Below are 14,044 nucleotides of genomic sequence, written 5' to 3' on the forward strand. Positions count from 1 at the left end.
CCAATTCTTACTACTTAAAGTTATATATTTTGTCTCGTTTAATCACCACTTCACTCACACATGTTAGTTTTGCAGGCTTCAACACAATACAATTGTGTTATTTGAATCCAGCAAGCTGCTATGCTCTGTGTTGTTGTCTCGATAGAATTTTTCGATTCCTCTAGGATTAATTTCCGAAGATGGCGAGACCAATGCGCTGACAAACTTAAACGTGAGTGAAAACTACGGATACCTTGTATACTGCGTACATATTGGACAAGAAAAAAGAGTTTGGATCAGATAGCATAAAACATGCTGAAGTTAATCAAATATAGAACAAAAACTTCAGCTCTAGAGCTGAAATTCACTAGTTACAAAAACAAAAACTTCAGCTCTAGAGCTGAAGTTCGCCAGTTACAACACAAAAACTTTAGCTCTAGAGCTGAACTTCAGGCCCGACTACTAGAATGCTGAAGTTTTGTGTGATTGCCTTTGCTACTTCAGCCCCGTATGCTGAAGTTATGCGAAAAAGCGGGTACGCTTGAACTTTTTTTTGCAAAGCGGACACAAGTTAAAACGTGACACAAAAAGCGGGTATAGATGCAAATGCCCCTGATAAAATTGCACGGGGCGCCCTATTTGGTCGTCCCCATTTAACTTATACACAATTTTTTAAAAACCTTTTAACTTGTACCCACTTTTAAAATAACTTTAGCCCCTTTCTCCTCCTTCGTCTTCTTCTTCTTCTTCTTCTTCTTCTTCTTCTTCTTCTTCTTCTTCTTCTTCTTCTTCTTCTTCTTCTTCTTCTTCTTCTTCTTCTTCTTCTTCTTTCTTCTTTCTTCTGTTATTGGTGCTTAATTTAGTTCATAATACTGGAAAAGCAGGGACATATGCATATACGTCTTATCACAAGCATAATTCAGAATAAAGTCGAGTCTAGCTTACCCGCAATTTTCAGGAAGATACAGCTTCTGACAATTAAACCATGAATCCCCTATTTCTGCAATCATCGCAGTGTTGCCACTAAGCATTTCCTGTGAACAAAAAAGCAATGGGAACAAATTAAAACCTCCAGGGAATATAAGAATTCCTCTTTCATTCTATTGTATGTAGCGTCATGAAATCTCTTATACTGTCAATCGATAATGGAATTTACACTTCAGTTCTAAAGTGCTCTGTGTTAATCACAATTCATATTTACCTGAATGTGCTTGAAGAGTATATTGACTCGAAGCGGTTCATCCTTCTCACGTTATAAGGCAACACCTCGCGGGACATAAATTCGATGATGATTCTCCAAAACAATGCTATTCTTCTTAAGCTTTTTCGCCAATGCACTTAAGAAATCACGAAAAGCAGGGACATATGCATATACTACTTTCTCACAAGTACAAATAATAATAATAACAAAAACTTCAGCTCTAGAGCTGAAGTTCGACAATTACAAAACAAAAACTCGCCAGTTACAAAAACAAAAATTTCAGCTATAGAGCTGAAGTTCGCCAGTTACAAACAAAAACTTCAGCTCTAGAGCTGAAGTTCGACAACTACAAAACAAAAACTTCAACTCTAGAGCTGAAGCTTACAAACAAAAACTTCGCCAGTTAGAAACAAAAACTTCAGCTAGAGCTAAAGTTCGACAGTTACAAAACAAAAATTTCAGCTCTAGAGCTGAACTTCAGGTCCGGCTACTAGAATGCTGAAGTTTTGCGTGATTGAATTTGCTACTTTAGCCCCGTATGCTGAAGTTATGCGAAAAAGCAGGTACGCTTGCAATTGTTTTTACAAAGCGAGTATAAGTTAAAACGTGACATAAAAAGCGGGTATAGATGCAAATGATGGACCTAGTTTTGATAGCATTAATTTTGAATTTTCATGTTTCTACTTTTCCCCTTAAGAGGCCTACAATGTGCAGATTCTTTTCTTTGTGCTATTGTTTTTAAACCGAAAGAACCAAAACAAATTTTCTCAGATGACTTATGCAATTATCTTACATTCCCTAAATTTAGTGTCTGAGGTTACAATTTCTAATTAAAATGAATATCACTTCCGTAGATATAATGATACAAATGGTACTATATTATGTGAAATGTTACTTCCAAAAGTCATTTTTTACAAACTAATAAGTATGTGATCTATTGAGTAAAATAAACTTAAGTTTTTCTAATTTTTACAAGATCAAGTGATGATGAACATATTATGTCAAAATATTATTCGATCTGTCATGAAGTTATCAATTATTTTAAGTTGATATAATATATATTTTGTGGTAATTATGAATAGGTTATAATAAGTTGAAAACTTGAATAATGAATATTATGTAACATAATGTCTTTATATATACTGTTTCAAAAATTAAATATTTCATAATCTAATTGCTGCCGCAATCGACGGGAGAAATTCAAAAATAGTCATATTTACAAGTGATCATTCAAAAATAACCACAGTTTCAAAAGTAATCAAATTTTAGCCATTTTTCATGTAAAGATAAATCTGAATGAAAACACTGTTCAAAATTCGGAAAAATACTCCAGTATAACATACTGGAATTCCAACGTAAGTATTACAAATTAAACAATAAATAAATACATATTCACATATAATGCGTGTTAGTTTCAAAAGAAAAATGTGTAAGTAAGAGGTTTATAAACATCCTTTTTTGTTACACAATTTTTTCATATTCTTCTTTAGAGTATGCATATGTACAGAGATAGTATAGAATATAAACAAATTATATACCATTCCCTCTAAGCCCAAGGCATCTATACACAAGAAAAAAAACAAAGAACAAAAATAACGTGAAAGCTAATAATAAATGAGCTAAACGTGTAAAATAAAAATTACAAAAAAAAAATTAAAGGAAAAGTTAAAAGAAAAACAAGGAGAACTATAAAATCAGGTTGGATACTAATAGGGGAGAGCATGTTAATGTTCTCCAACCTGTTAATGAAATCTCCAAATTCTCAAACCACTCTGAGCATCAATATTCAGGCTATTCCATCTGATCTCTATGATATTAATATTTTCTTATGCATGATTTTTTCGCCCGATCCCCTTAAGATTTGTGAGAAAAATAACTGCATGGATCAGAGTGCAGCTCAAAAATGTTGCACCACAATAGTGTGTAGACTCTAAGCAGGTGTTTGAGGAGACGATGTAAACATGGGGACCCGGAGATAGTCTTTCTCAACTGTCAATCAACTTGTGAGCACGAAATAGATAATCCAAGGAGGTACCGATAAGAGAGAGCTACAAAGTCAGTCTAACCTCAAAATTCACTAGTTAAGCCATGCTGGATCATTCCATTTACAAATCTGCTGCAACAAAAAACAAACCTGGCATAAGTGCTACAGAAAGCAACAACAACAAAAAATCCGGTATAATCCCAAAAGTGAGGTCTGGGGAAGGTAGTGTTGGGATATACTATTAACCATGCGGTTTAGACATAGTATTATATTTTATTCTTTATGGAACAATTGTTTATTTAATTTATTCAATTCAATAAAGTACTATTTTAAATAGATCATTTGTTACATGTGTGTTCTTTTAGTTATGTAGTAGACAATTTAGTGTATGGAGTCTTAGCTCATGCACATAAGATTAAATTGTTGGTTCTCATAATTAATAAACTATGTTCACAATCAAAGATATTGTTGGACAAAATATCTTGATGATTGTAGTACAAGATTATCGTATAATTTATCTTAATTATGGGAGTAAGTTTACTCCAACTTCTTGTGCTAGTATACTCAGTGTATATTGAACGGACCAAATAGAGAAAAGATGTTTTTGTACTGAATATATAAAACATTTTCTCTAATTCATTAAATGAGCTTATACTCCTAATCTTATATAATTATTATGATCAATGTAATTTGTTTATTGTTTTGATTTATCAAAAGGTACGACTCTATTTAGAGTTGGTATATGTCTAATAGATTGGACAATAACGAATAACATTTGTGAATAATAATTAGTTGATAGAATCCATGACTCGGCTTTGGGTTTGATGATACCCTTTTATGTAAGCTTATAAGTTTTCATGTGAAAACCCTGCCGGTGGATTTTGTATCTGTCACATGAAATAGTTTAAGCGGAATTATAAAGGATTTAATTAGTTAATTGAATTAAATTTTCAGTGATTTAATTTAATTAACTGGTATTTGAAATCTTAACATGGGGAGTTAAAATAAGTGTTAATGAATTTTCGAAATTCATATTGAGGAGTTCAATTGCAGTTTTTTAGTGGAATAAATTGCAATTAATTATAGTAAGAATTAATTCATGCTAATTTCGAATTAATACTATAATTAGTAGCCTCTTATTATTTCTGTGGTCCCTGCTATATCTAGTAAAAACCTGGATAGACTTGGGTAAAAAGTAGCTTAGGAGAAAAGTTATCCTTTTGAGTTAGAGTAGGATTCTACTTGCAGAATCCTACATGTTTTTGAGCCCCTATTGTGGCTTAATTTCGGGTCTATTAAAGGAAGACTAGTTTCACCTAATAACTTACCTTTCAGTTGTATTGTTCTTGCTCACCCAATAGCAAAATCGTCCAAGGTTTTACTAGGCAAATAGCAGAAGACTGCAGTCCTGGATTCTTGTTGTTTGGAAGGTTTGTGCAACTACTTCAAGAGGTTAGTGCTTCTAATCTCGTTATTATTGCGTTGTCTAGTTTACATGTATTTGATGCCTGGGTTGTATGCTTGCTTCCGCTGCGCATGTTCTAACAAGTAGTGTGTATACAGACCTTGCCCCTACCTTGAAGGTGGAGAGGCAAGTTCTACATAAAGCAATGTTCTATTATAGTAGGTGACTGGAAAAAATCTAGTTGATGCAACGGAAAATAGTTTCTTGACATTTATAAAGAGAATTTGCCAGATGCAGGATTTAATTTACCTCTATAAAACCGGGACCTATGACCAGCTTTTCGAGACTGACTATCCTGCTTGGTATCAAACTTCTGGGACTGACATAACAAGGGCCCCGAGCACGCAACCCTTCCTTGTTGGCCAGTGTAATCCTGGTCATTTCAGAGAGATCACAGACCATAGCACCAAGATGTAAACAAAAGTTGACGAACAAATATTTTCACTAAGTCATATTTTTACATGTGGATGTTGAAAAATGAAAATACTAAAAGTTGCGGAAAAATAGAAGAGAACCTCCTATGGGCATTAAGAAGCAAACACAAAAAGTTTTAGTCAGCACCACTTATATGAAGTTGCTAAGTTAGAGGAAGTATACTTACCACTGATGGTTCCTGATCAGACGAGTCAAACGAATCTGATCGTTCATGATGACCATGTTGCCTATGGATAGAATGTTTGAAAGTGTGAGCCCTATTTAAAAGCTCATAATTGTCCTGCATGTTTGAGTCCCAGGTATCCTCAGTGTGCAGTACACCAGAAGGATCTACGGCACTTAACTTTTGACTCGTTGAATTGGCAGGTGGATATAGCCTTGTCGTTGAAGAATCCAGCTTTCCTTTTTTGGCCCATGCAAAACCACTCGATTCTGGCATTTGCACAGGTACAGAAAGAATGGTGCTGTCCCCTTGAGATTCGTCAGTCATTTGAGAAGCTTCTGACACTGTGTCATACAATGGTTTCATTGATATCCGTGAGACGGTAGCTCGTCTTCCTTTAGAAATATGGACACTACCACCGTGGTTTCTACGAGAACCATGAACATTGGCCTCAACTTCCTTCAAAAGTACAAACAAGACTTTCTCAATATACCATCAAAGAGGAAATGTGAATGAGTGTCTGTGAGATGAGACAGAAACCTCTGATGGAACCACTTTGCAGAAACTGCTTGGTTCTTGGAGAGCTTTCCGGGATTTTCTTGAAGTTTCAGATGCTTGTGCATTGGAACTGGCTCTCTTTCTGAAAATGAAACACTCCTTCAAATTAAGCTTTTAAATATGGTAAGAGAAATGCAAAGTCATGAAAGGTGCACGGTTATTAAAAATAGGAGATGGACGAGATGTACAAATTTAATTCATAAGATCTAGCGAACTCACTCAAAGCCTGTTAATGATATGTTCAGTTAGGTTGTCTAGATAACTTTGAACTACAGCATTGAAGTAAATGCTAAAAGCTGTGAATAACAGTGAACCAGCATGCTCTTTTTCTCCTTTTTTTTTTTCGAGTAGTGCATACAAATGCAGATAATGTCCACTGGCCTTTATTGTCTTTCTGTCCCATCTACGGACTAGGCAATGATTATTTGGAACCGCATGCAATAAAATCCTTTCTACGAAGAAGAAGAAGAAGAAAGGAATTCACCTTCGTGCTTCTTCTCGGAACTTTGCATCAATTTCCTTGTTCGGTGGGTACTTAGGCAGGCTTGATGAGTCACAAGCATAAGGCTTTGTATTGAAATACTAAAGAAAGGTGAAACACATATGTAGAACCAAGAAGTTAGCAATTATAGAATCCAGTTTAGAAATTGTTATGCTTGAGAACTAAACTGAAAACAGAAACATCATTAATACCAAAGAGGAACCAAATACTAAAAGCAAAATAAAAAAGAATATGGTAAACTCGGTCTAATGGAAACTTTGCAGTGAGATAAAAACTCATATACTGCTGTCTTGGTTAAAGCTTACCTCAGAATTGAGAGCAGATGAAGCAGTTCCGCGTTTATAAGGATCTATTGAAAGAAGTGTTTCAATAAGGTTCACAGCAGTTTTTGGTAATTCTTTACATCTATCTCGAAGTGTACTTTCATATGGTTGCTTGGGCTTAAACATAGTTGCAAGTGGAAGTTTAGACTTTTTCCAGTAATCATCAGGTGGGGTACCACAGAGTTTGAAAATTTTGTGCAGTTGCTCTACCTGAAAGATAAACAAAAACAGAAACTTTTCACAATTGACCAGAAACAGTGATATTACAAGGCATTCGATATAGGAGAACTATTCAATCACTTCGTATCATCTTGGGAAACTTCGGTCATATTAACGTAGAACTATTTGTCAATCATGTCCCATTTTGCAACCTGTTCACAGATATGTGCAAGAAATATTATCAAATTCAAAAGAAAATTTTCAAAAACTACTGACCTCGGTTCTCCCTTTCAGGAGAGGCCTTCCAAAAAAGAGTTCTGCGAAAACACAACCAACACTCCACAAATCCACAGAGACCCCATAGTTTGTTGATCCCAACAGAAGTTCAGGAGGTCGATACCATAATGTAACCACACGACTGGTCAGCGGTTGCTTATGCCTTGAACTAAGGAAATTTGCAAGACCAAAATCTGCTATTTTCAGAATTCCTTCATTATTTACCAAAATGTTTGAAACTTTAATATCCCGATGCATTATCCCTCGTGAATGGCAATGCTCTAGTCCGCTCAGTAGCTGCTGCATGTAGCATTTGATCTACTTCCATGCAAAATATAAATTCAGAGATAAACAAACAGAATCTTCTTACAATTCAATTTTTTCTTTTTTCCTTTTTGCAAGACAAGATATAGACACAAACAGTGATCTTAACACCGAATTAATGCTAGAGAGACATCGTCAAGGATGAACAAACCTGTGAATCAGTAAATTTGATGTCAGGACACGATAATAATCCAGAGAGGTCATGTTCCATATACTCAAATACAAGGTAGATGCTACATGATAACCGAGAAGTGATTATCCCCTCCAGCTTCATGATGTTTGGATGGTCAAGTTTGCGGAGAATTGCAATTTCTCGTGCCATAAATCTGACACTATCCGGTTGGAAATTGTTAAATCGCACCTTCTTTAGGGCGACCATTTTACCACTTTCGATATCGCGTGCTCGATAAACACTGCTATATGTACCTTGTCCAATCTATAGATGTTGAAAGCAGAAAAAATCTTCGTAAGAAGAAAATAATTTACATTAGTAGGGTAACGATATACAATTAGTATAAATTACCAGTCCTAAATCCTAATGCCAGTGACAAAGTTAATTTCAAACTAGACAGTCAAGGCCTAGATATAAGATATGTAGTTAAATCCTTCAATATAAACCATGTCACCTAAATCCCAACTCAGAAATGAATCAATCTCTCGCTCACCGGTTTTCTTTCAGATTAACAACTCTGGCTATATGCTTTTCTTTCTCCAGAGGTAACGTATAGGGCACAAAGTTATAAGTGAAGCAGAATCCAAAGGTATTTCCAGTTCATGATAGAGACCTTGGTAATTCCTAATAACTGGAATTAGGAACTCTGGCTATATGCATGCAGATCACATGCAAGTTCAGATTGCAAGATAAGAAAGGCAAGTCAATGAAGTAAGAAACCCCTCCTTTTTGGGGGAGGATCAAGTTCATTAACATGCTACCATGAGATGGGTTAAAAAATGCAACATTATAGTCTCAGCTAACAGAACTTGCTAAATAAGCACAGAACCTTTAGCTAATTAATCAAATTTAAAGGCTGATGATTGAGTAGGAACTAATGAGAAAGCATGAAGTGGCGCAGCATCTTATTCATCCAAATTCACCTTGATGGAATAAGCCACGAAAATTAAATTAATCAACTATGCCTCATTCCTGAATTAGTACGCATCGACCATAACAATCCACTGTATCCAACTGTTCTTAGAAAATACTAGATAGCCTCGCCTATGTGAGTTTCAGAACATAGGAGGAGATTTATAGTCTTGCAACAAATGGAAAACTATTTGCACTTGTCTACATATCCTATGAAGCTAAAATGTGAGATTTGAAGTCTTGCAACTAGATAGGCGCAAGTTGAAGTTATTGGCATATGACCGAGTTGAACTTCAACATGATGACCGAGTTGGAGTTAACATGATGAAGTTAATTGGCATCATGCTAACTTCAACTCGGTCTATAACTGGCATATGACCGAGTTGAAGTTAACATGATGAAGATACTAAATGGAAAACATATTTTGTGCTGCATACAAAAATATATACTAATGTGTATAATGCAAAATTATCAAAAACTATTTGCACTTGTCTACATATCCTATGAAGCTAAAATTTGCAAATTCAACTAGGATTTGATTTGTTGGTGATAATTAATGTGATAAACAGATACATCTAATATGGTATTCATTTAAAGAATTCAAAATTTGTTTTAACCTATAAAAAATCATGTTTTGATTTACCTTTTCTAGTTTCTGGAACATGTTTGATCGAAGAGGCATCCATCCCTCAATGGCTTCACCAGCAACGGCAGTAAGCCAAGCTGGCCAACCGGCGGCCAAATGTTCACCTTCATTTAACCTCCCAAATTTAATGCTAAAAGTAGCCCTTTTTTCAGAATTAGCCCCTTTTTTGGAAGAGGAGGAGGTTCTCCTCAAATTCCCAGAGAATCGGCGACGGTGGACAGAATTATCCTCCCCTTCTTTATCAGGCTCCTCTTTGATCTTCTCCAATGGGGCAAACCCAGCTGCCTTTATATGCAATAAATGATCGCCATTGTCTACAACAGTCACCGACGATGAATCGTGGGCCGGGGAATGGGACGTGGCTTGCTTGGAGCTGACGCAACCCATGACCCATAACCCGGATAGAGAAAATGGGTCAAAGCGAGGTGAAAATAGTAAAAAAAGGGTCTCTACATTAGCTCATTGGGTCTGCGTAAAATGATTGTTTCATTTGGAAAAGAGTTCAAAGATTTGCGGAGGAGGAAATTCTATTCATCAAATGGGGAATTTTTATTTTGCGAGATATGCGGAGAGGAGAAAAAAAGGGTTTTTTTTTGAAAGCCAAGAAATTAGAGTTAGTGTGGAGAGGTGCGAAAGCAGAGGAACAACAGAGAAAGGAAAGGAGAAAGAGAAAACATTTGTGTGGGTTGTGTTTGTGGGTCCAAATTGAATCATCATCTGCCTTTTTCTTTTTTGTTTTTCAGTTTGTCTTTGTGTTTTCTGTTGAGACCAATTCTTACGCCATTTTTACGAAACTTTGATTTATTTACATGCAGAAATTGGCGCGTAGGTGAAATGTAGCCGTTAGGAGTTCGTTTTATTTTTCTTTAGGAGGGAGATGGGGTCGTGTGCTGGTGAGCTGCTGGTTCAAGAAGAGTTTGAACAAACAAAGCCAACTAACTTCTCAACCACTCATCTCTATCTTCTTCAGATTATTGACTAATCATTTGTAGAAAATAATATAATACCAATAATTGTTCAGACTTGGACGAAAGACAGAAAGGCATGACACACTTACTATATTTCTCTCCGATAGTTTGGAAAGGATTTATGTAATATACAAGGACAATACTATTTTTTCACTCTCAGTATAATTTTAACTGGTTGTAACAAATTATTTTTCTATTTTCTAGATTATCATATTAGTTTTTAATACGAAGTTACATGTTGCTATAGGTTAATTTAACCTTATTGTGTAAAAGAATTCTTGCACTTTAGATACATAAAACTTATACTCCCTTCGTCTCATAATAAGTGTCGTGGTTACTAAAAATAGTTGTCTCGAATTATTTGTCATTTTAGAAGTTCAAGACAAAATTGATTATATTTTTCCTTTTTTACCCTTAATAATCAATTGCATTCACATTTACTAAAAATATGGATAATGTCATTGATACAAATGACACATAAATTGAGAAAACATTTAATAAGGCAAAAGTAGTCAAAAACTATTCTTTCTTAAGGGCGTGCACAAGACAATCACGAGGAGAAAGTACTCTTTTACAAGGATATCTACAATATATAAAACTCTTCTAAGCAATTATTTCCCAATAATTAACTAAATTCACACATCAAAAACCCGGCTGGTATACACTCCATAAAGGTAATCGAGCAACGAAGTGAGTAAATATATTCAACAATCATATGCCAACATCGTTACCAAGTCCTATTAAGTAAAGGAAATGTGTTCAGATTCAAACATCTTTGTTCACCTGGCACCCGCACGGGGTTAAAGGGGAGGATGTCAAAACCTTATAACCATAATAAAGGAGCTATATAACAATATCGGATGAGTTACAATATAATTAAGGTAACTGTAGTTGAGTAATAAAAGTGTATATGAAGAAACATGTTTTGCATTCACTAAACACCAGGCGGCTTCTCTGGTCAAACCAGGAGCAGACAGATTTCTTGGTTATAAAATAAGAAAGCATATTAGATCATCCTTCTGAGAGGCAAAGCCCACAACTTTATAAAAGACCCATAATTTTGCTCGTCGTTAGATCAACAAAGACATGATTGCCAACAAACTTAACAAACACGCTATAAAGCATAATTAATCGTATCTACTTGGTTCCATGACATTCTCATCATTAGTCGGAATACGGCTGGAAATATACTGAAAAGCAAAAATGGAATCAGCTTTGAGGAGGATCAATAAAGAGATGCAAAAGAAATAATAAGTTCTTATTTATATGGTATAAAAAGTTGGCAACTTTGCTTGAATCAGCTCCTGTACTCTGCTGGACTAGGGTTTGAAGCTGACCTCAAGAAGCTTCAATGACAAGGACAAACTATAGTACCCTTTTTTACTTTTAACAATACTAGCTTTAGGGTACGTGCGTTACACGTGTTTATCGCGTCAATCAATTAAAATTTATGTAAAAGAACAAGTTATGTAAAATTGTAATGGACATTAAAGTAGATGCAAACATTTGTTTATTAAGTTAATGCGATAGTTAGAGTTACAATAATTGGACCTACAATGATAAATAATTTGATTAAATTTGTTATGATGCATTTACTAAAATGCCAAATATTTTAGCAAAGAATATTAAAAGTAAATATGCATGGGTATTATTGTGGGAAAAAATACACATAAATTACTAAAAAAAATATTAATCATAGGAGTAAAATATTGTACGTACATTTAATATTAGATAAAAAAACTGTAGTAACAATATTTTGGAGAGTAAAGTTTTATGTCAAATACGTGAAAGAAAATTTATTGACGATGTAGTTCTAAATATTAGGAGTTTCTATATAGTTAAAATAAGAAAAAAAAATTAAGTTTTAATTATTAAAATTTTATTTGATTTTAAAATTTTAGATAATAGAATTAACTAAATTATAGCTTTGACTAATATGAAAGCTATTTTAAAGGATAAAAAATGCAATAAATTTTGCTAAGGAGCTTCTTGCTTTTAATGTAGTATCAATAGATGGAAAGTACGCGTTGCATCTTATTGTACGTTCGCTGGGTGTTACCTCGTATTAATGAGAATATTTTTTTAAAAATAACATAAATATTATTCAAAAGATGTGTTTACGTCATAATATAATAATTGACAAAAAATTATAAGTTTTAAATGATAATTGTGTTAATCATGTTTAGGAATTTGATCTATTCTAGTAGTTTTTCCTTTAGTTTGTTCCAATACTTGCTTTCAGTGGCGGATTTAGAATTTTCATCAAGAGGTGTCAAAATATAAATAATTAGATATATCGAAAAGTCAAGGGGAGTCAACGTATAGTAAATATACATAAAATAAAATAATTTATCTAGAAAAATAATGTAATTTTCCGGCGAGGGGGTGTCGCTTGACACCCCTTGCTTCAATGTGGCTCCGCCACTGCTTTCTTTATTATATAAAAATATCAGAGGAATAACATTTGATTGAAAGGTGAAACTATATTTTGTGTCTACCCGCTTTGAAAGTTTTAAAACTATAATAATTAAGACCCTTGAACCTAAAATTGATGTTCCAAACTAAAAGTATGATTTCAAAGCATATGGCCTACGTGCCTTGGAACTTGGAAGTACTAATTTGAATTTGTAATATATGGATTTTAAGCTTCTAAATTTAAAAACGTGATTTTCTTTTACAAATAAGGTATAGTACATAATCAGAATAGAAAAAAATTTAATACATAAATTTAATTAATTTTGATGTTCTAAATATTTAAGAAACATTTAAAGTCCTAAATATTCAAAAAATAATTAAATAACTATTTTGTTCAATGCAAATTTTTTGACACTTTCTAAAGGAAAATTGTGTAAGTTTCAATGATAAAAACAGTAGAATAGTAAAGCTTCTTTTATAGAAGCATTACATATATAATTGAAACAGGAAAAGATTTATGTAAGGTAAAATTATATATAGTTAAAATAAATAAAGATTTTAAGGGAAAAAATAAACTCCTAAAACAAAAAGGAGTTCAAAGTGCTTATTTTACCTAATAACTTATAAAAAATTAATCTAAAATGAGTACAAAGTGATCGAAACTTTCCTTGTATAAAACGAAAGTGCTTGAAATTTAATTGAGTCAAAATTTTATTTAAAAAGCCTCCTAAAACTAAAAAGAGTTACAAAGTGGTCACTTTCCTAGGATAAATCGTGTTTAAAATTTAATACTGCTAATTTAAGTGGAGGTAGAAAGTGAAAAACCATCATAAGTCTAAAATTAAATGGAATTTGAAAGTGACGACATTTTTATTAAAGGATCATCTTAAACAAATAAGTGGTACAAAGTTTCAGAAAATTTTCTAGTGGTAACTGAAAGTTCATAAAATTTAATACTACTAAATCTACATGGATTTGAAAAGGCACGACTTGTAGATCTAAAAGGAATAGAAAAATTAAAGTCTTAAATAGTAGGAGAATAATTAGATGAGTATTCCTAAATATTAGGAAATCTATTAAACAAAATATTTTTAATTATTAGAGAAATAATTAAATGACTGTTTTATCTAGTGTGAACTTTATATTTAGAGGGTAAAAAAGACGAACAACATTTCGTTTAGGGCCTTCGTGCTTTTTAGTTCCAATGAATAAATTATTTTTAAAAATTTCATAAGGTAAAATCTTAATTGATTTTAGAGTATTAAATATTAGGATTTCCTATGTAGTTCAAATAAAAAAATTATAACTAAAATTTTAGTTAATTGCAAAATCTTAAAATTTTAAGAAAAATAATTTAATACAGTTTTGTCCAATATAAGAACTATTAAAAGCAACTAAAAACTGAGAAAAAAGGTCCAATAAGAGCACGAAAAAATAGTAAAAGAAATAACTTGACTAAAGGTTAAATCATATAGTCTAATATAAAAAGGATTCTATTCAACCAAGCTTTACAACCATATCAGCAAAATAAGATGTATTGGTTAAATACGTGCATGCAAAAT

The 14,044-nt window shown here is 33.3% G+C and overlaps 1 protein-coding gene across 2 annotated transcripts; it reads right to left on the minus strand.

The window, feature by feature from the left end:
* Positions 1 to 2,608: 2,608 nt before the first annotated feature.
* Positions 2,609 to 9,873, minus strand: LOC104219581 (protein IMPAIRED IN BABA-INDUCED STERILITY 1-like). Of its 2 annotated transcripts, none has more exons than XM_009770280.2 (9): positions 9,097 to 9,873; positions 7,521 to 7,805; positions 7,046 to 7,363; positions 6,593 to 6,820; positions 6,270 to 6,367; positions 5,768 to 5,867; positions 5,231 to 5,686; positions 4,879 to 5,002; positions 2,609 to 3,296 (listed from the first exon to the last, which is right to left on the minus strand). In XM_009770280.2, exons 1-9 carry the CDS (start codon positions 9,484 to 9,486, stop codon positions 3,286 to 3,288), a joined length of 2,010 nt encoding a protein of 669 aa, XP_009768582.1. In that variant the 5' UTR covers positions 9,487 to 9,873; the 3' UTR covers positions 2,609 to 3,285. The 2 variants fall into 2 exon arrangements, with proteins under 2 accessions (XP_009768582.1, XP_009768588.1); XM_009770286.2 differs by having other exon boundaries at positions 2,609 to 3,293; positions 9,097 to 9,872.
* Positions 9,874 to 14,044: the final 4,171 nt, after the last annotated feature.

The sequence above is a fragment of the Nicotiana sylvestris genome, chromosome 2, assembly GCF_000393655.2.
Source record: "Nicotiana sylvestris chromosome 2, ASM39365v2, whole genome shotgun sequence".
NCBI lineage: Eukaryota > Viridiplantae > Streptophyta > Magnoliopsida > Solanales > Solanaceae > Nicotiana > Nicotiana sylvestris.